At 44.1% G+C, this 23,327-nt stretch overlaps 3 protein-coding genes across 7 annotated transcripts in view; all 3 read left to right on the top strand.

The window, feature by feature from the left end:
• Positions 1-9,180, top strand: part of LOC143300456 (uncharacterized) — a 10,240-nt gene extending 1,060 nt beyond the window's left edge. Inside the window, exons 2-4 of one of the 2 annotated variants that reach the window (XM_076614155.1) lie at positions 2,784-3,022; positions 4,868-4,982; positions 8,374-9,180. In XM_076614155.1, the coding sequence (XP_076470270.1) occupies positions 2,867-3,022; positions 4,868-4,966 (255 nt within the window). In that variant the 5' untranslated portion in view covers positions 2,784-2,866 and the 3' untranslated portion in view covers positions 4,967-4,982; positions 8,374-9,180. Of the gene's footprint in view, positions 1-2,783; positions 3,023-4,867; positions 6,256-8,373 lie in introns of those variants that run through there. The other variant, XM_076614145.1, reaches the window with a different exon arrangement.
• LOC143277260 (uncharacterized) lies at positions 8,351-9,180 on the top strand (the record flags this gene model as incomplete). Its single annotated transcript, XM_076582042.1, has 1 exon — positions 8,351-9,180. A coding segment is annotated over one exon (231 nt), but the record flags the coding sequence as incomplete, so codon positions are not given.
• Positions 9,181-10,430: 1,250 nt separating this feature from the next.
• LOC143300442 (uncharacterized) lies at positions 10,431-23,196 on the top strand. 4 transcript variants are annotated; one of them, XM_076614104.1, is made up of 4 exons: positions 10,431-10,687; positions 17,988-18,163; positions 20,417-20,530; positions 22,402-23,196. In XM_076614104.1, the coding sequence occupies exons 2-4, from the start codon at positions 17,990-17,992 to the stop codon at positions 22,594-22,596; spliced, it is 483 nt and encodes a 160-aa protein (XP_076470219.1). In that variant the 5' UTR covers positions 10,431-10,687; positions 17,988-17,989; the 3' UTR covers positions 22,597-23,196. The 4 variants fall into 4 exon arrangements, with proteins under 4 accessions (XP_076470219.1, XP_076470249.1, XP_076470230.1 ...); XM_076614134.1 differs by having other exon boundaries at positions 10,436-10,687; positions 20,436-20,530; XM_076614115.1 differs by lacking the exon at positions 10,431-10,687 and adding an exon at positions 10,724-10,960.
• The last annotated feature ends 131 nt before the right edge of the window (positions 23,197-23,327 follow it).

The raw sequence follows: 23,327 nt of genomic DNA, 5'->3' as shown, positions 1-23,327 counted from the left end.
ATCACGTTTAGCTTGTGGGGCTCAGTGCCAGTCTTCCAGTGAAACGAAAAACAGTCCAGGAGAAGAATGTATAACAAGTCTGTGTTCTATGTTTTGTGGGTGTCGGGTATGAAACTTACATGCTTGCCATGTGTACACCCTCTGTTGGTCAGGAAAACCAGAGACAGAAGGACCCCTCTCAGGCGTTGGCTCATGGTTCAAACAAATGAATAAATAAATGATAGCAATAATAATGATGACGACAACAACAATACGATTAATAAGCATAATGATGATATCAAAATAATAATGATAATAATAATATAACAACAACAACAATGATGATGATGTTAATAATGATAATAATAGAAATAATGACAATAATAATAATAATGATAATAACAACGACGACGACAACGATGATGATTATGATGATGATGATGATGATGATAATAAATAATAATGGTATTTATATAGCGCTGGATCTAGTGAAAGACAAATCAAAGCGCTTTCGCACCAGTCATTCACACGCATGCATTACTCTAAAACTGTAGAAACTAAAGACAAGAAAGGGCAGGCAAAGGAGGCTATTTTGGGAAGACGTGGGTTTTAAGGCCAGACTTGAAAGAGCTGAGTGTAGAGACTTGACGAAGCGAAAGAGGAAGTTCATTCCAATCGCAGGGTCCAGAGACAGAGAAAGAATAATAATGATAACAACAATAACGATGATGTTGATGATGATGATGATGATGTTACTAATACTAATATTAATAATAATGATTCTGCCTTGTAATTCCATTGGCTCGTTTTCCCATTCCCCACTTCTTTTTTTTTTTTTTTTTTTTTACTTCCATTTTTTTCTTTACTTTTTCTTTTTGTTGTTGTTTTTGTTGTTGTTCTTTTCTTTTCTCTTCTGTGTGTGTTTATGTTTTCCTTTTTAATCAGTCTTTTATTTCATCTGTCTATTTAGTTAGTTGGTTAGTAGTATACATTATTCATTTATTCATTCTTTCATTTATTTTAACTCTATATTTTTTTTGTTTTCTTGGTTTCTTTCTTTCAGCTTTTCTGTTCTCTTTACCCCTTCTTTCCTTCCCTTTGTTTTCTTTCCTCTTTTTCTCGTTTTTATTCTAGGGTTTAAACAGTAAGCCATAACTTACAAAAGTTTGAGCTGGAACTGTATCATGCTGTACGTGTCTGTGTGTTGGGCCACACACTGCGATATATCGCCATCACTCACATCTGTTTCAATGGACATTTGAAAACTGAAATCTTCCAGAAATTCCTGAACCATCCATTAATATCACAGATAACCCCCCCACCCCAGAATCATCACCAGACTGTTAACCTTTCACCGCCATGGTCGTATTTCAGCACCAGCTAAGTCAAGCACCCATGTCATTGAAATGCAACCAGATGATGGGCCTTTTGTGCATTAACCTAATGCTCTTAATTTTCAGTGGTATGATTGGCCTTTTTTTTCCCCCTACACATCACTGGAGAATCCCCAGCTATTCTTAGACACCATCTTTTCTGTGGTTCCTGCACAAGGTTAATCTGCACTCTAAACTGACTGGCGGTGAAAAGCCCCTGTTAAAAGAAAAATCGATTTGCACCAGCAAGCTGTACACAATCAGCACTATCAGGAATCCGTCCCCTCCAACAACGAAGACCTTCATAACACCGAAACCCCAGCATTGAACAACTTGACCATACAGTGATAGGTAGTTGAGTTAAAACCAACTCCACAGCAAGAGGACGACAAGGCAACAGGGCCATACTGCAGCAGGACCACACAGCAACAGGTTGACACAATATCAGTTTCTTAAGGAGTTGTCACTGCATTCGAACAATTCCATATGCCTGACCAGCAGCATAAACCAACGTGTTTGGTCAAATATTGTGTGCATGCATTTAATATTTGTGTGCCTTTCAGAGTGGATTTCTTTTGCAAGATTTTGCCAGAGGACAACACGATTGTTGCCATGGTTCCTTTTTTTCTTCTTTTTTTTAGTGCGTGCGCCATGTGCGTGCTGCATACGGGACCTCGGTTTGTCCTCTCAACTGAATGACTAGACCGCTCAATTTGATTTTCCACTCAGCGGGATTCGCACAGCTCACGAACAAAGGCAGAAGTTGCAGCGCTTAACAGAATCGTAAAAGCTGCCACCATGATTACCGGGGCTGATCTACCTTCTCTAGAAGACAGCTATTATAAGCGGCTACTCAAAAAAGCAAAATCAATCAGCCAGGACGAATCACATCCAGCTTTTGAGATTTTTGAGATGCTCCCCTCTGGTCGACGGTACAGAAGTATAAGGACAAAAACCAGTCGCTTTGCCAGTAGGTTTTTCCCCAAAGCAGTCAATGCCCTGTTTCTCGAACAAATCCAGTGTGACAGATAGAATTGTGCAACCAACAACCATCTACCTGAATATCTAGTCATCAGCCCCATCCACATGTAATATGCAGCTTCTGTTCAAACGTGTGTGTGTGTGTGTGTGTGTGCGCGCGCGCGCGTGTGTGTGCGTGCATGTGTGTGTGTGTGTGCAGTGCGTGCATCCGTGAGTATGCACAATTTTATATATTGATATGCACTTATATGTATCTTATTTCTACTGTATCTGTGTTTGTGTATGATTTTCGATTTATGTTCGTATCTTGTTATGTACTATCCCCCCCCCCACCCCCCCCAATATTCCTTGTGACCCCGGTACACTTGGTAATAAAGACATATTCTATTCTATTCTATTGTCAGATAAGTGTCTTTACCTACCATTCTGCTACCTTACTCCTTGCCACAGCAGACGGCCAGTGGTGGATCAACATTCAGTAGACAGGGAGGCTTAACTACATCACCACCACCACCACCACCATCACCATCACCATGTCCAGGGGCACCAAACTGACCCGGGAGGACCAGGAGAGGTACACCCGTATCTTCATGGACCTGGACAAGGATCGTAACGGCTGGCTGTCCCGGAAGGAGGTGGGTGACTGGCTCCGGGGGGCCGGCCACAACATGACCGACCAACAGGTTGAGGTCAGTCCATTAACCACGCCCCATTCCCACTCCTTCTTGTTGATTGATTAATTTACATTGATACGTATGAAGCGCCTGCCCTCGGTCCGAGACCAAGCTCTAAGCACTTTACAAAATAATACGGGAACATATGGGAGGCATTTGCACAACAGACTGCATGGTTGGCTGAACTATACCGAGTGAGAGTTGCCTTTAGGCGCTCGTCATTCGTTTCCAGTGTCATTTCTTCAGACTTCGGTCGATCTATCTCTCTATCTCACACACACACACACACACACAGAGAGAGAGAGAGAGAGAGAGAGAGAGAGAGAGAATGCATGCATGCATATGGTGACAAGCAGCCACCTGCATAGTTAAAAAATCTGCTGCATTGTGAGTATGGGGAGGAGAGGGTGTTTGATGAGGTTTACACTGCGTATGCGACCGTATATAATCCTACCATTAAGGTATCCATATTCTGTTCTTGGAGATGATGCGTGCTTTGTGAATACGTGTCATCTTTATCATCGCCCAATGCCAAGCCAGACTAGCTTCTCCCGCTCACGGAACCTCGGATAGTCTTATTCGAAAGACACGGAGGTGCAGAAGTCAGTATCAAAGTTAACTCGGCGATTCGTTTATGAATAACATTGACGATGGCGGCGATGGAGTGATGGTCTAGAGGTAACGCGTCCGCCTAGGAAGTGAGAGAATCTGAGTGCGCCGGTTCGAATCACGGCTCGGCCGCCGATATTTTCTCCCCCTCCACTTGACCTTGAGTGGTGGTCTGGACGCTAGTCATTCGGATGAGACGATAAACCGTGGTCCCGTGTGCAGCATGCGCTTAGCGCACGTAAAAGAACCCACGGCAACAAAAGGGTTGTTCCTGGCAAAATTATGTAGAAAAATCCACTTGGATAGGAAAAACAAATCAAACTGCACGCAGGAAAAAAATACAAAAAAATGGGTGGCGCTGTAGTGTAGCGACGCGCTCTCCCCGGGGAGAGCAGCCCAAATTTCACACAGAGAAATCTGTTGTGATAAAAAGAAATACAAATACAAATACAAATAATGATGAGTCTTGATGGCGATGTTGTGGGACTGGGATGAAGATGATGACGACGAGAAAATACTGAGGTGGATGAGGTCAGTTTGGGGTTTCTGGACTGAGCGTGGCATTTGTAGCTTTGGAATTGTTATTTTAAGACCCACAGGCAAAGTGTCAGTGTAATAGTTAACTCTCTCCATACGAACGGCGAAAGAAAAGACGTTAACAGCGTTTCACCCCGATTACCACCATTAAAATATTGCAAGTGGAAGGCTCTCATACTGAAGAGGTGAATGTTGACAAAGAATACCACAATTCTGACTACGGAAGCTAAAGGTTGGGTCATTCAGACACCCACTGGACATCCGAGGGGTCTGTGTAGAGGAGAAGAGAGGACTGGCCGTACTGAATGAATTAATGATGATAGACTGTAGATGGATTATTATTTCAAGTAAATAATCGGAAGTAACAACGATGAGGAGGGCAAAGCATAAATTATTAACGACATTATCATTATTGTTACTGATTACCATTAATGACATTATATATATATATATTATGGTGACGAATGTTTGAGATGTCAAGAAAGATTGCAACCGTCCTGCGCGCGCGCGCGCCGCGCGCGCGTGTGTGTGTGTGTGTTTCTTTCCCCCCTCCCGCATCTACCTCCGCCACAGCCCCCCCCCCCCAAGCCCCCTTTTTCTCTCCCTCCCTCCCTCCTTTTCCTTTCCTCCTCCCTTCCACTCTCTCTCTCATTCTACCCACACCTTCTTTAAAACTACAGAGTAACATGAACCAATTTGCTCGTTCTTTTGCAGAAGATCTTCAGAGTAATCGACAAAAATGCTGACGGGAAGATCACTCTGGATGAATTCTACGTGGCCATGGACCTGATTAAAAAACCACGTACCAGCTAAATGTTCTGGCTTCCTGGTACAGCCATGGGCCACAGCACAGAAGAATGCAGAACAGAAAAGAACAGCACAATATAACACAGCATAGAGCAGCACGGCATAGCACACTGAGAACAGCACAGCAATACAAAGCAGAGCAGGAAGTAAAGAAACACAGTATAGCACGAAACTATACAGCACAGCAAAGTACAGTACATACACAAAAAAGGGGGGTGGGGGGCACAGCATAGCACGAAACAATACAGTACAGCACAGCAAAGCACAGCATAGCCAAAGCACAGTAAAGAACAGGACGACGAAACAGCGCAACACAACACAGAACAAAACAGCACAGCGTAGCACAGCATATAATATCTCAGAAGAACATCGGGCACAGGATAGAACAGCACAGCACGAAGCTGCACAAGACACTACAATACAGCACAGCACAGCACAACTGAACAGAGCAGAACATCCCAGTGAACAGCAGATGAAAACAGCACACAACAACACGTCACAGAGCAGCACAAGATTTCACCATATAGCACAGCAGAAACCAGCAGCATAGTACAGAACACCACAGCACAGAACAGAGCAGCAGAGAACAACACAGCATGTAACAGAACAACAGCACAGAAAGCATAGCACAGCGCAGCACAGAACAACACAGCACCGAATTACACAGATCAGAAGCAGCACAGCACAGAATTACATAGATCAGAACAGCACAGCACAGAATTACACAGATCAGAACAGCTCAGCACAGAACCGAACAATACAACATAGCACAAGACATGAAATACAGCATAGCACAACACAGCGCAGCACAACACAACATATAAAACACAGCACAGCATAGCGTAGAATAACACAGCACAACAAATATCAACACAGCACGTTACAACACATAACTGCACAGCACAACACAACACAACCAAGAACAGCACGGCGCGGGACAACACAGAGCACAACACAACACAACACAGCACAACGCAACACAGAGCAGCACAGCTTACCACAGCACAGCCCAGCATAACACGACACAACACAACACAGCTTACACAACACAACACAACACAGCACAGCTTACACAACACAACACAGCACAGCTTACGCAACACATCACAACACAGCACAACACAACACAACACAGCACAGCTTAAACAACACAACACAACACAGCACAGCACAACGCAACGCAACGCAACGCAGCACAACACAGCACAACACAACACAACACAACATAGAACAGCACAGCACGCACAGAGCACAGCACAAAGCAACACAGAACAACACAGCTTAGCACAGCACAGCACAGAACAGCAAAGCACAACACAAAACAACATGGCACAGAACAGAGCAACAGCACTCAGCATGGAACAATACAACACAGAACAACAAAGCAGTGCACAGCACAGAACAACACAGTTCAACATGGAACAACACAACACACCACAAATCACTACACCTCGATGAAGAACAGCACATCACAGAACAACACAGTTCAACATGGAACAACACAACACACCACAAATCACTACACCTCGATGAAGAACAGCACATCACAGAACAACACAGTTCAACATGGAACAACACAACACACCACAAATCACTACACCTCGATGAAGAACAGCACATCACAGAACAACACAGTTCAACATGGAACAACACAACACACCACAAATCACTACACCTCGATGAAGAACAGCACATCACAGAACAACACAGTTCAACATGGAACAACACAACACACCACAAATCACTACACCTCGATGAAGAACAGCACATCACAGAACAACACAGTTCAACATGGAACAACACAACACACCACAAATCACTACACCTCGATGAAGAACAGCACATCACAGAACAACACAGTTCAACATGGAACAACACAACACACCACAAATCACTACACCTCGATGAAGAACAGCACATCACAGAACAACACAGTTCAACATGGAACAACACAACACACCACAAATCACTACACCTCGATGAAGAACAGCACATCACAGAACAACACAGTTCAACATGGAACAACACAACACACCACAAATCACTACACCTCGATGAAGAACAGCACATCACAGAACAACACAGTTCAACATGGAACAACACAACACACCACAAATCACTACACCTCGATGAAGAACAGCACATCACAGAACAACACAGTTCAACATGGAACAACACAACACGCCACAAATCACTACACCCCGATGAAGAACAGCACAGCACAGAACAACACAGTTCAACATGGAACAACACAACACACCACAAATCACTACACCTCGATGAAGAACAGCACAGCACAGAACAACACAGTTCAACATGGAACAACACAACACACCACAAATCACTACACCTCGATGAAGAACAGCACATCACAGAACAACACAGTTCAACATGGAACAACACAACACACCACAAATCACTACACCTCGATGAAGAACAGCACATCACAGAACAACACAGTTCAACATGGAACAACACAACACACCACAAATCACTACACCTCGATGAAGAACAGCACATCACAGAACAACACAGTTCAACATGGAACAACACAACACGCCACAAATCACTACACCTCGATGAAGAACAGCACATCACAGAACAACACAGCTCAACATGGAACAACACAACACACCACAAATCACTACACCTCGATGAAGAACAGCACATCACAGAACAACACAGTTCAACATGGAACAACACAACACACCACAAATCACTACACCTCGATGAAGAACAGCACAGCACAGAACAACACAGTTCAACATGGAACAACACAACACACCACAAATCACTACACCTCGATGAAGAACAGCACATCACAGAACAACACAGTTCAACATGGAACAACACAACACACCACAAATCACTACACCTCGATGAAAAACAGCACATCACAGAACAACACAGTTCAACATGGAACAACACAACACACCACAAATCACTACACCTCGATGAAAAACAGCACATCACAGAACAACACAGTTCAACATGGAACAACACAACACACCACAAATCACTACACCTCGATGAAGAACAGCACATCACAGAACAACACAGCTCAACATGGAACAACACAACACACCACAAATCACTACACCTCGATGAAGAACAGCACATCACAGAACAACACAGTTCAACATGGAACAACACAACACACCACAAATCACTACACCTCGATGAAGAACAGCACAGCACAGAACAACACAGCATCGCACACAGCAACATAGTATATACCGATCTATCTATCTATCTATCTATCTCTGTATTTATCCACCCATCTATCTATCTATCTATTTATCCACCCATCTATCTATCTATCTGTTTGTGTGTGTGTGTGTTTGTGGGTGTGCTGTGTGTTGGCCCATCAAATTAAATCTTCACCACTGAACCACGTCTTTTCCTGGCCACAGAACCGATGACCTCCTCAAGCAGTTCAAGCTGTTGGATACGAACGGGGACGGCGAACTGTCGGAGGACGAAATATTGAATGGCTTGAGGAGGTCCGGCTACAACCTGTCCAGAGAGGAGATCCAGAAACACATCTCCAACTTCGACACAAACGGCGATGGGCAAATCAACTTCGAGGAGTTCACGGCATTCTTCAATTCCAAATCCTAATCAGCAGCAATAAGATGTTTGAAAAAACCAAAAGGTTGTTAATGTTTTATTTGTATTTGTATTTCTTTTTATCACAACAGATTTCTCTGTGTGAAATTCGGGCTGCTCTCCCCAGGGAGAGCGCGTCGCTACACTACAGCGCCACCCATTTTTTTGTATTTTTTCCTGTGTGCAGTTTCATTTGTTTTTCCTTTCGAAGTGGATTTTTCTACAGAATTTTGCCAAGAGCAGCCCTTTTGTTGCCGTGGGTTCTTTTACGTGCGCTAAGTGCATGCTGCACACGGGACCTCTGTTTATCGTCTCATCCGAATGATTAAGATTGACTATTGATTGACTGATAGTATTTTTGTAAGATATAACGCTTATCAATCTGCCTTGTTTTTCTGCGGTTTGCGGTCCAGCTGCAAGGAGAACTGATCCTGAACGGCGTTGATAAAACAAGTACTCATCTGCAAAGTGGCGGACCTGAGATGTGACAGCGCCTGAGTAGAGTTGGAAATAAGCAGTTCCTACATTATTGTCATATTTAATTATAAAGACTCGATTCCCTTGTCATGCGAAAGCATACATAAATGTATATAAAGTTTATGGAAAGTTGATGTGTGATAGTGTTGTTGTTTTTTTTGTTTGTTTGTTTGTTTGTTTTTTGTTTGTTTGTTTCTTGTGGGTTTTTTGTTTATTTGTTTTGTTTGTTTGCTTGCTTGCTTTTCATGCTGGGAAGTGGGAATGTTGTATCACGTAGTGATCACGTGAAACATAGTCGTACACACATTGCGGCAGGATGAAAGTAGCCAGCCAGACCTGTGAGAGGATTTCTGATTGATACTGCCGGGCCGAGAGGTTCGTGAAGCAGAGAATCGAGGGCGAAAGCGGAGAGAGGAAGTTTGACGCAAGGTGAAGGGAGCGCCGCTCAAATGACCTGTTTTTCGTTTCTTCCGAACGAGTCCTTGCCACTTCACTTGTGGAGGGGAAGAAAATAATTATGCTTTGTGGGATTCGAACCCGTGCGCTCAGATTCTCTCGCCTCCTTGGCGGACGCATCACCCCTTTACCACTAGTCCATTACAGTGTTCTTATGATTATGTGTTCACACATAAACGCAGACACTGACACAGATACACAAACACACACACACACACACACACACACACACACACTCATTCACTCACTATCACACACCACACACACACACACACACACACACACACACACACACCTTCAACAAACAAACACACACACCTTCAACACACACACACACACACACACACACACACACACACAACACGAGGACAGGTGACACACAGCAAAGGTAGTTTCATCTGTCAAGGGCTCTCTCCTTCAATGCCTGACAAACAAAACCAAAACCGTTCATGCTGTTCTTCCTCAACGCCTCAAAGGAACCTGTTGCCTTCTGTGTGTGGGTTTGTGTGTGTGTGTGTGTGTGTGTGTGTGTTGAAGGTGTGTGTATTTGTTTATTGAAGATGTGTGTGTTTGTTTGTTGAAGGTGTGTGTGTGTGTGTGTGTGTGTGTGTGTGTGTGTGTGTGGCTCTGTCTGTCTGTGTGAGAGAGAGGGAGAGAGAGACACAGAGAGAGTGCGCGCGCGCGCGCGCGCGTGTGTGTGTCTGTCTGTGAGAGAGAGGGTGGAGAGAGAGAGAGAGCGTGCGCGCGCGCGTGTGTGTGTGCATGTGTGTGTTTGTGCGCGCGTGCGTACGAGAGTGAGTGAGTGTGTGTGTGTCTGTGTGTGTGTGTGTGCGTGTGTGTGTCCCCCCGCAGAAAATCAACGACAAAAACTGGAAAGACGGGTCCCTCCTGTGACTGATCTTTGACTCGACCCGGAAGTTTACTGCAGCTTTGGGCCAGTGAGAAAGATTGGGTGTGCTGGGGGGTGCAGAAGGCTTCGTAAAAATGTGCTATATTTGGACACACTTGATTTTCATGGTGTGCTCGTGTCGGCTCCATTTTCTTCTTCTTCGAGCGAGCTTCTTCTTTTCACAAAGCGACAAAGATTCGACTGGCAATCATTTTTCTACCATTTAAAATACTGGATCGACAACTTTTAGTGCTGTCAAAACGACACGTTGCGGGCAGTCCGTTAGCCGAGGACAGGTAAGGAAGTCACTGTGGTGGTGGTGGTGGTGGTGGTGATGGTGTCTGCAGTTACGTGGTGACGATGTGCATGTGTGAGACAGATTTGAGAACGTGCATGCGTGTATAATATTATATTCAGTTCACGTGAAATTTGCACAAGGGCTTATAACAGCTTTCGAGCAGTAGTCAGCTGCTGTTGAGCCAGTGAGCAGAAGAACTGTGAATATTCACAGTTGGTGTATGACTTGAACAAGTGGAGTTCCGTCTATTCAAATCAACTGCTGTTCGCAGGTGAGTGATTGGAGAGGTGTTTTTGTTGTTGTTGTTGTTGTTGTTGTTGTACGTGTAACAAAGACCATGTGCGGCGCCGAGTGTTGGACAGACCATCGCCTTGTAGTCTCGAAGCTGAATATTCGAATCCAGCCCAAGAGACGCCCCCAAGGCCAGAAGGCTCCAAAACGGCTCAACATCGCTAAGCTGAAAAACATCACCATCAAACAGTCCTTTGTGGAGCTGCTGGAAGATCGTCTGGAATCCGCCTCTCTGGACAACCATAATGTGGAGTCTGACTGGAGGACCCTGCGTGAGCTGATCTATAGTACAGCTTCAGAGACCCTGGGACCCATGACCAGAAAGCACAAAGACTGGTTTGATGAAAACTGTGATGAAATCAAGCAGCTTCTGGATGAGAAACGCCGTCTGCATCAAGCCCACCTGAGCAACCCAAAGTCCACATCAAAAAAGGATGCGTACAATGCCATCCGCAGGACTGTTCAGCAAAAGTTACGCCAGATGCAGGATAAGTGGCTGAGTGACAAAGCTGATGAGATCCAGGGATATGCTGACAGGCACGCCTAAAATTTTGCGCGCCGTACATCGTGGGTGTGCAGAAACCCATGGTTTCTAAGAAGGAATGACCCCTCGCTGTACGTCGTGGGTGTGCAGGCACCCATGGTTTCTGTGTACGAACTAACCCTTCGCTGTACGTCGTGGGTGTGCAGGCACCCATGGTTTCTGTGTACGAACTAACCCTTCGCTGTACGTCGTGGGTGTGTAGGCACCCATGGTTTCACTGAAGAAATAAGACCTTGCCGTACGTCGTGGGTGCACAGTAACCCACACCTGTCCGTAAAGCAAATTTGACTTTTCTTCAGCAGACTTGCATGCGCAGTTTCCACTTGTGCGTGTAGGCTATTTACTCCAGTGCTTGACCAGGCGCATTGTGAATAAGTTTTGCCCGTGAGAAGAGAGTGTTGTTACTTACAAAAAAAACGGTTTTTTTGTTGTTGTTTTTTTGTTGTTTGTGTGTGTGTGTGTGTGTGTGTGTTGTTTTTGTTGTTGGTTTTGTTTTTTTGGCTGGCTGGCTGGCATTTTTTTTTCTTTCTTTTTTTAGCCATAGTCGGGTTTTCTCTACTTTGAACAGATTAGGATAAGAATAAAATTTCTATATCAACTAGATTTTAGATCAATTGATTTCAGACTTACAAAAATATCCAGTTCTTAGAAAGGCACTTTAATTCCAACTAGATAAAAAGCTATCAATCAGTTGCTCCCGATCATTCTCTACAAGAAAAACAGTTCATTCAATATTGTTGAAGATATCTAGTGCAATAAATATTGTTTTCCGAAATTAGTTACAACTTTAGAGTAAAACTTACCGCACACTTGAACCGGGATACGATCAACAAAAGACAAGGTCACTCTGATCTCTCTCTGTAGCGAGCCCAAGTGACGTCACGTCGACAACGCGTGGCGCGCAAGCTTTGCATGGGTGGCTCCACACCCACGACGTACGGCGTGCAAGGTTTATTCTTTGGGAGTATGGGTGTCGTCACACCCACGACGTACTGGGACATTAATTGATTAATAACTTCTTTGTTTATGTATAAAAGAAAATAATGTTCAGTGGATATGTAGTAAACTATATTATGGACAAAGTCATGAAATTATGTGGAAGTGGCTTCAATATTACTTCAGTTACAGAGCAAAAACACTTGTCTGGGTGATTTCACACCCACGACGTACGGGAAAGGTTAAAAGAAGTCTACGGCCCCACATCCTCAGGATCATCCCCCCTCCTCAGTGCAGATGGGAATACCTTGATCACCGAGAAGGAGAACATTCTCGAACGATGGGCTGAGCACTTCAACAGTGTCTTAAATCGCCCTTCCTCCATAAATGATGAAGCCATAGACCGTCTCCCACAAGTCCCCACCAACGAAGCACTGGACGATCCACCAACACTTCTTGAGACCCAGAAAGCAATCCGTCTGCTATCCAGTGGCAAAGCACCTGGTTCAGACTCCATACCAGCAGAGGTCTACAAGGATGGAGGCACTGTGCTGACTGAGAAGCTTCATCAGCTGTACTCACTCATGTGGAAAGAAGAGACGATCCCCCAGGATTTCAAAGATGCATCTATCATTCACTTGTACAAGCGAAAGGGGAACCGGCAAGCCTGTGATAACCATCGGGGCATTTCCTTGCTCTCCATCGCAGGCAAGATACTTGCCAGGATCCTACTAAACCGCCTCACAGCACACCTTGACCAAGGTCATTTGCCTGAGAGCCAGTGTGGATTCCGGAAAGAGCGCGGAACCACCGACATGGTGTTTGCTGCAAGGCAGCTGCAAGAGAAATGTCAGGAGCAAAATGCTGATCTGTTCTCCACCTATGTCGACCTCACTAAGGCCTTCGACACCGTGAGTAGAGAGGGACTGTGGAAGATCATGGCCAAGTACGGATGCCCTCGGAAATTTATTTCCTTGGTCAGCCAATTCCATGAAGGCATGCAGGCTCGAGTCCAGGACAATGGCGAAACATCTGCTCCTTTTGCTGTCACAAATGGTGTCAAGCAAGGCTGCGTCCTGGCTCCAACGCTGTTCAGCCTCATGTTCTCTGCAATGCTTACTGATGCCTTCAGAGATGGCGATGTTGGAATCGGCCTAAAGTACCGAACAGATGGCATGCTGTTTAACCTCAGAAGGCTTCAAGCAAAAACGAAGGTCATGACAGACATCATCAGAGACTTTTTGTTTGCTGATGACTGTGCCCTCAACGCTGGATCTGAAGCTGACATGCAACTCAGCGTCAACAAGTTTGCCACTGCCAGCAGGAACTTCGGCCTTACCATCAGCACGAGGAAAACTGAAGTTCTCCATCAGCCAGCCCCAGGGAAACCCTACGTTGAGCCCAACATCACAGTCAACGGTCAGAGACTCAGTGCGGTGGAGCGGTTCACATACCTTGGCAGCACACTGTCACGAAATGCGACCATCGACGATGAAGTGAATGTCAGGATTGCAAGAGCAAGTGCAACTTTTGGTAGACTCAATGCAAATGTCTGGAACAGAAGAGGCATTAGTCTTGAGACCAAGCTAAAGGTCTACAGAGCAGTAGTTCTCCCCACACTACTGTACGGCTGCGAAACTTGGACAGTGTACCAACGACATGCCAAGAAGCTGAACCACTTCCACACAACATGCCTCAGGAAGCTACTGAACATCAAGTGGCAAGACAGGACCCCAGACACAGAGGTGCTCGCAAAAGCCACCCTTCCCAGCATCTTCACCATCCTGATGCAGTCCCAGCTTCGCTGGGCTGGACATGTGGCGCGCATGCCAGACCATCGGCTGCCCAAAAGGCTCTTCTATGGCGAGCTGCAACAAGGGAAGAGATCACACGGAGGTCAGAAGAAGCGCTTCAGAGATACTCTGAAAGTCTCTCTGAAAGCGTTTGATATCAACCCTGACTCCTGGGAGGAATCTGCAATGGACCGTAACAAATGGCGCGCTGCTGTGCACAAAGGCGCCAAGTTGTGCGAGGCCAACAGGACTGCTGCAGCTGTTCAGAAGAGGCAGGCCAGAAAGTCACGGGCAAACAAGCTCCCTGACAATGATATGCCTGTCTTTGTCTGCCCCAACTGTCAGCGAACATTTCGTGCGCAGATTGGACTATTCAGCCATCTGCGCACTCACAGATAGATTCATGAGCATCCTTCCCCCCACCCCACCACCACCCTCCCCCCATCCCCCAGCTGGATGACAACGATGGTCATCATCGATCTCGATGGACACACCACCATGCATGGAAGAACGGTAAAAGGAATAAGTTTAATTCATAGATGGGCGTGATGTTTATTTGTGATGTCTTTTTTCTTCAATTCATAAACAAGCAAACGAGATTGTTGCCTATGTGCAAAACAGGACTATTGAATTCAAAGCAGTTTCATTTGAAAGATTGTCTGTGCTGTTTAAAACGAAAGTTGAAAAGTATGACTGAAGTAGGTGTTTAATGACTCGAACAACAGAAAGGGTTCCATCTGCTCAGATCAACTGGTTCTGTCTTGGGTAATTGTGTTACAATCGCAGGGATGATATGAATGCAAATTGTTTTTATTAACCTCCCAGAGGGTAAAACTAGTTTGCTTACCTACAAACATAACTTATCAGTTCCATCATCAATGAATGTGTCACCTGGCACAAACAATATTGTGACCGTGCTCAGGTCCATCATGTCAGTGCACCCAAATAATTTTTATATGTAGCCGTGTCCCGAGTGGTTCTAATAGGGTACAGCACAAAAGACTTAACTAAATATGATTAATTGAAAGAAAGGATAGACAAGATCCCACGCACAGGCTAGGAACATATAGAGGCCAGTCACAAATGGGTTTTTCTATTGTTTTATTTACAATAGTTACATGGAGAAAAACTAAGAGAAGAAGATATCTAGGAGAACTAAGAAGAAGACAGTGCCTGGTATGACACAAACGTCATGAGTACAACATGTCAACACAAGTGAATAGTAAAGCACATGTATACATATTACGTGGAAAGACTATCACTCGGGTTTGGGATACGCAACAACATAATGCATATGTGTGATGACCAAACGCTGACATCAAATGACATTTCTAATACATTTAAATAGCTCAGATAAAGTGACTGAAGCGATGCTGACTTGGTGAAAGTACACTGACAGTATAGATTAGATAAAGCTTACACTGTGTCAAAGTGACTCAAATGAATCAGTTTATCATGTTGCACTATACTGGAGTAAGCCGTATAGGAGAGAGCATGATAACTAAATTACAGTTAACAGACTGATACATACCAGGTGGCTTTAACCAATAACTGGTATTAATCCAACACTATCTTGTAATCACAACAGCAGAATACTACACACATCTTAGAGTACTGAGAATCAGTGAAACACTGTAACCATCAGTGATAGCAAATGAGAAAGAACGCATCATATGCACCCACTGGAATATTCTGGAACAAACTATTAGTGTCCAGAGACGTCACTGACTGTGACGTTAAGAAGAATCAAATGGAACACTGCTCCGAGCATATGACGACATGGCGATTTTCTAGATCAATCATAGCCGAGCTGTGACTAACATGTCAAAGCAATAACTGAACATACTCATATGAACACAAGTACTGTGTCGAATAATACAATTTACAAATCAACACATTCTACACACTAGTACTTACAGCAATACGTAACGAGGTGTCAGCCGTTGTGGGGACACACACGACACAACACACTGCTCGACGCAGCAAAAGAGAGAGAGAGAGCAGGCTCTGGTCAGATGACTGACCAGGTATGAAAATGACCACTCATCACTCACTGTGCCAATTTATGCAAGTTTAGCGGACCGCAAAGTCCGTCACGTGTGCTTGCGAGCAGATCGTCACTAATCACGGAGAATCCGATGACAATTGTTTGTTTAAAGGTGTTCAGTGACAGATTTCTAAATGATTCCTGAACCAATTTACGTCGGATAAGTTGCAAAAGAAAGAGCTCAATACCTACTTTATAATGAGTATAAAATGAACTGTTGGTTATTTAAGATTAATTTATAATCTTAATTTAAGTCACCTGAACAGGGTCAGTTTTAACGAGCTTGTCGCTGAAAATTACAAACTGCGTTAAATCAGTTCAACGTAGGCAAACATAAATGGAACAGACTTAAAGATGGAATTGCAACGATTCTGCCAGTATATAATACTTGTAGTTTACTGATCTGACAAAAGAGGTATTAATTAATTACCGTGGAACAGAAACACAAGTTTCTTCTCAGCCAATGACGTACCGCGACGCGACACTGGTCGAGCCGTCAGCAGGTGGTCTGGCCAGGACAAAATGATGTAAGCGGAGTGACGTCACACATTCTGGGCGCGGGTAAAGAGGGAAAAACGTCGTCTGCTAATACAGCTTGTGTGTGAGGCAAATATTGGAGCAAGCATAGTGCTTGGTCACATATACACTGACATACACAAATGAGCGTACGCGCGCACGAACGCTCGTACACGCGCGCGCGCGCGCACCCATACACACACACACAAACACACACACAATTTATACTAAATTCAGTTAAGATGCTAAATGCTCAAGTGGATAACCTATTTCCAGCAAACATGAGATGCTAGAGTTTAATCACTTTTTCAAGTATCGAACGTTTCGCAGAGTTCACGTGACTCTATTTGTGACAATTTCAAGACGCTAACTAGCACTGTGGGAGGTTTGCTGCACATTCCTGTCGGGCATTTGTTATGGTTATTTGATGTTAACTCCCCCCTGACCCCCCACCCCCACCCCCATCATTTTGCATATGTTCCACCCCAATATCTACTTTCAAGTTATTCTCTCTCTCACTGACACACACACACACACACACACACACACACACACACACAACGTGCAAGATCATAGACTGCATGTAATGCTTGTATTCCCCCTCCACTCGATCCCAACGACGGAAGGAGACCGGATGCCAAGGCTTACCGAGACTCGTGGGATTCAGTTGAATTCACTGACACCCCGATGGGCCGTTCAAGACTTTTGGGACCTCAGTGTAACTTTTTTCAGGATCAGGATCAGGATCTGTACGTCGCAGGGGCCAGTATGGCCGTCTTCTTCTTCCATTAATGCTCAGCGGTCATAATTTTGACCATTACCAGCAATTTTTATGCGTGCTGGGTATTTTCGTGTCTCCATAACCCACCGAACGCTGACATGGGTTACAGGATCTTTAACGTGCGTATTTGATCTTCTGCGTGCGTATACACACGAAGGGGGTTCAGGCACTAGCAGGTCTGTACATATGCTGACCTGGGAGATCGGAAAAATCTCCACCCTTTACCCACCAGGCGCCGTTACCGTGATTCGAACCTGGGACCCTCAGATTGAAAGTCCAACGCCTAAACCACTTGGCTATTGCGCCCGTCATCGTCGCAACGGAACTTTTTTTTTCTCTTTATATATATATATATATATATATATATAGTGTGTGTGTGTGTTAAACCAGACATGAGTTCAGCAAAAACGCCAGGCAAAAGCGTGCTGACGCTGGACCAGCGACGGGACTACGCAAACGACTTCGTGCGGCTGGACAGTAACGGTGATGGGTGGCTGTCACGTGGCGAGTTCGCGGACTGGGCGATGGGCCTGGCGGGGCTGAACGTCACTGACAAACAGCTGGAGGTGGGTATTGTATTGTATTGTATTGCATTGAATTGCATTTATGTCACAACAGATTTCTCTGTGTGAAATTCGGGCTGCTCTGCTCAATACAGGGAGGGAGAGCGTGTCGCTACACTGAGAGCGCCACCTTTTTTTTCTTTTTTTTTTCTTCCTGCAAGCTTATTTGTTTTCCAATCGAATAGATTTTACAGAATTTTGCCAGGTACTACCCTTTTGTTGCCGTGGGTCCTTTTACGTGTGCTAAGTGCATGCTGCACACGGGATCTCGGTTTCTCGACTCATCCGAATGACTAGCGTCCAGAGCACCGCTCGAAGTCTAGTGGAGAGCGAGAAAATACTGGCGGCTATGCGCCCTCCATTGCTCTTAGAGCCGTTAGGGATGCTGGGCGATGGTGGGACGGTATTCTGGTCTACCTCTTATGTTTATAATGGTTGTAGTATAAGCCTACATTGCTTTTTCCTTAAATCTGCATTAACATGTGTAATGTGTGATTCGAATGCTCGTACATTGTAATTGTTCAATTAGTCTTATCGTAATGTTTTATATAATGGGTCAAATTTTATCCACTTTACTCGGGCTCCGATGCCTTTTTTTTTCCTTCAAAAAGTGACATTTTATTCACTGCATTGGGCTGTACACATACAGATATTTTTGCTCCTGTAATTAATATCGTAATCTTACTGTAAAAATTTTTTAATCATGTTTATGGTTTACTTATCCCTGCCAACTTTTGTCTTGGGTCCAGGTTTTTATGCAGTGCCGCCGTTTGGATTATTTGTGGCAAATGCTGTATCTTATTGTGACTTGTTTTATGCAGTGTACTTAGGAACTAACATGTATGTTTCAGTATCGGATCTTTTGTATTTTTCTTTATTTTCATTGCCAGGCAATCTCATATTTAGTTCATGTATATAATGATCCTTTTTTAAATAGCATGCAGGTCAGTTACTGCCTAAATAGCTTTAATTTTAGGCTCTGGCAGTATAAAAATGTTAATAAATCATCAAATCATCTGGCGGCTATGGGATTCGAACCAGTGCGCTCAGATTATCTCGCTTCCTAGGCGGACGCTATACCTCTAGGCAATCACTCATGTGGTGTGCGTGGTGTGTTGTGTGGTGTGATGTGGTGTGTTTGTGTGGTGTGGTGTTTTGACTTTGACAATACTCGCATAATTTGCGTCCGAACTTTTATGTATTTTGCGGACTTGTTGATGATACCCTGAGGTTACTGTGTGAAAACTTTCAATAAATTCGGTTTCTCTGTCACTGAGAAAATACTTGTCAAAAAGCGGTTCACTTATGCGGGGACACCCGATATATTCAAAAACCCAGACGGCTATATGAGAAAAGGCCAAACTTTTTTGTGTGTACATTGCGAAGGGGTACGTGACGAGTATTTGAAATCTTTTTCTTTCTTTTTTTCTTTTTTTTTTTAAATATTTTTTTTATATCGTGGTCACCCAGTGTGTACCCAGTGTGTGTAAGGAGGAAGGTGGCAGAATGGTTAAGACGCTCATCTGTCAATACAGGGAACGTGAGGGTCTGTGTTCGGAGTCCCGCTGAGTCTCGCCCTTTCTTACCAAGTTGGACTGAAAATAATAAACGGAGCGCCTGTCAAGTAATTCAGATGAGACGATAAACCAAGGTCCCGTGTGCAGCACGCGACTGGCGTAAGTTCTGATAAATAACCCATGGCAACAAAAGTGTTGGCCTTTGGCAAATTCTGAAGAAATCGACCACTCTAAGTAATAGGTACACAAATATACATGCATGCACTCGGGGCCTATCAAAGCGCGTTGGGTTGTGTGCTGTTGGTCAGGCAGCTGTCTAGCAAATGCGGTGTAGCGTATACGGATTAGTCCGAACGCAGTGACGCCTCCATGAGAAACTGAAACCTGAAACCATGCCGTGCGTGCGTGCGTGTGTGTGTGTGTGGTCTTTAGAAGTAGATGTCAGGGGAAATGCAGTCGTCTTTCAATAAAGTTTACTTTTTTTAATATTGAGACCTTTAATTTGAAAAAAAAACAAAAAAAAAAAACAAAACGAAATAACATATGGTTATGCATACATACAATTTATGCACATATTCATGTTTTTGTGTGGGGTTTTTTTTTTTTACAATCAAATATCACCGCTGCGCTTTGACTTGGACAGGATACGATGAAGGAGCCTGGTCTGCTATACACACAGCGGGGATTACAAAAACTATCCTGTGTTTTCACGGTCACAAACTGATTCTTATTTTCACAGTGTTCTGACATGACTGCAGGCCATCTTCCGACTGGTGGACATCAACGAGGATGGGAAGATAACTCTGGACGAATACTACAAGGTTCTGGAACTTGCTCATCAACCCCCCACAAAGTAAACGGACATTCTTTCTCATCTCTGTCTGTCTTCTTCTTCCGGTGATGTCCAGCTGCCAACCTTGGCATTTACTGTCTCCGCCTGTCTCTCTCACTCTCAAGTTTTGTAACTTTGTTGCGATCAGTGGCAATATCCACAATTTCCCCCCTCAAGGCCGAATGTGTAGTGTTCACAACAAGGCGTGGCCGTTCACTCCGCCAGTCACACAAAGGAGTAGAGGGGAAGAAATGTGGATACAGGCCGATTAAATTTGCTTTAGTTTGTGTGCATGGGTGTGTGCATTGTACCAGTGTGATAAACTGTCAGCCAAAATGAATGGCAACATTCTAGATAGGTCCCTAATCATCCACTTTTCGACTGGTGAGCCGCATTTCAACCTGTCTAAAATGAGTATACTTTTTTCGGATAATTTATGTTACTGACACAGCCGGGAAAGGGGCATTCTGTATTTTTGCCAACTAGAGTAGGTAGGCCTAATTACGAACGATCCAGTCGAAGCGACCAGCTCTACGTTTGTATTGTACATATAACAGGTTGTACGATCGTCAGTTGTAGCTCTACTGTTTTTGAAGGCTTTCTCCTATTTGTTGCACCAGGAAAAGTTCTTGTGCTGCTTCTTTACAACGGTTGAAACAGAAGGGTTTCTTGAGGGTAAATGCGAACGGGCGAGTCTAATTGCGACCGATGGGTTTGAGTACATGTGGACGATTAAAACAGAATGAAGCAAGTCTTGAACTCATTCGACATGACACGTTATTGGAACACCGCACCAGACTCTTGTATTGTTGGTTTTGATCAAACATGTACACACACCAACACACCATTTTGAGAGCGTTCAGTAACTGTGCAGTCTCGCTCGCACTGGCAAATAGGCTCGTGTCAAATCATACAGTCTCCATGCAAACGACACTATTTTGGAGATTCCTATCAAACTGACGTTCTGATCAGAAAATGCTTTCTTGAATTCTAGCAGAACTGGTAATGCACAATTCATTCGACATACAGTTTAATCAGCTGTTATATTCTTTTGATTGTGTCAAAATTCAAGTCCTACTTGCTTCCCTTGATTTTGAGATTCTAGAGCACGTTTGAGAATTTGGTCGGTTGCAGTGGTGAACGAAGAGAAGAGGGCGGCCATAGTCGGAAAAGTTTATGTTTTAAAGGTTCTTGGAAACTGATATTCATTAAGGTATCAGAACGAGGTCGAAGTTGACGTTAAATTGTGAAATGCGTGTGCTGATCACCATCAAAGTGGTGCGGTACGCAACCTTTCGCAGTTACACCCAGTTCGCGAAGCCTACATACCCTAAATGAATTACAACAGGGTAATTTGAGCACACGGGTATACCCGTTTGGGTCCATTCCTATTTCGTGCACGAAACGAACAAACAATGAGGGATCAATGGCATTCTAATGAGGCCTCGAACTCGCACATAGTTCCCTCGCTTCCTTCCCACACAAGAAGGTGCAAAGATGTAAATGAAGCCAAGTTTCCAAGACTGATTAACTCATAAAGGCATCCCTTTACTTCTCATGTTGTTGTTGCCCGGACACTGAGACAACCACAGGCCGTATCATATTATGGGATATCATTTTTAAAGGTCCAGAGGCAGAATGGAGATGGAGAGATGGAGATAAGGTCTAGAGGTTGAATGTCCAGAGGCCAGTTTTTGTTTTGTTTTTTAGATTAAGAACTACAGTACAGTTGAAGCTGTACCATGTGGGAGTTTGTTTACCTTTAAAGGTCTAAAGATTGTCATATAAGAGGTGGGTATTTTTAAGGTATGTCCACATCACATGTTGGTTTGCCGATCATTCTCTCTACCCCAGAAGAAATGTGAAACGTGTGTGTGTGTGTGTGTCCTCAGGAACACAGAAGCAGAAGAGATCTTCAACATGATGGACAGGAACCTGGACGGCTTCCTGTCAGTGGACGAACTGCTGGCAGGACTCCACGAGTGTGGCTACAACCTCACGCGGAGAGAGGTGGAGAAGTTCGCCGCCAACCTCGACAGAGACCAGGACGGGAAGATCTCTATGGAGGAATTCTTGGCAGCTTTTGAATGATGTTTTTTCTCTTGTTTTCTGAGTAAGATACAGGTAGTGTAGTGTAGCATTTGTCTTGTTGCCCTTGTTACCATATGCAGTCATGTATGATGTTCCAAGTTGCCAGGAGGGATTGATTTCTTTTGAGTTCTTGTGTGCTTTTCAGTAACTGAATTTTTTTCTTTAAAAAAATTTAAAAAAGTTTAAAGTGCATGCACTTGTGTGCATGAATCAACAAGAGAGAAAACAATGCCCCATACCAACTCACTAGACAGAAAATAGGGGAGAGGAGGGAGGAGTGGTCATGAGTGGTTCATGTAATTTACCTTTCTTTCATGTAGAGTGCCCTGAACTCTTAGAATACATTATTGCAGAAAGTATGATCACCCACTGCATTGTTTCTGGGCTGAAGAAAAAGTGTTCAATCAACACTGCCATTTTTTTCATGGAATCAATGTTGCACTTGTCTTCAAATGTGTTTGACTAGAGCAATCAGTCTATACCTCAGTGGCCTGTGCACACATGCAGTTTCTATCAAGGATTTAGAAGGAAGCAAGAATGACAGCTGAATTTCCTTGTACATCAGTGTATACTGAGCATAAAAGTTTTGATTTTCAGTCTGTCATTATTCGAGCATGGTTTATGAATGGTTGAATCAATGTGAACAGTTCTGGACAGAATACTGCATCAATGGCACAGAACATGCATAGAAACTGGTTTCAGAATATTCCATCTGCTACGGTTAAAC

This window comes from Babylonia areolata, chromosome 2 (assembly GCF_041734735.1).
Source record: "Babylonia areolata isolate BAREFJ2019XMU chromosome 2, ASM4173473v1, whole genome shotgun sequence".
NCBI lineage: Eukaryota > Metazoa > Mollusca > Gastropoda > Neogastropoda > Buccinidae > Babylonia > Babylonia areolata.
Note: the sequence above shows the minus strand (reverse complement) of the source record. Positions and strands in the feature narration are given on the sequence as shown.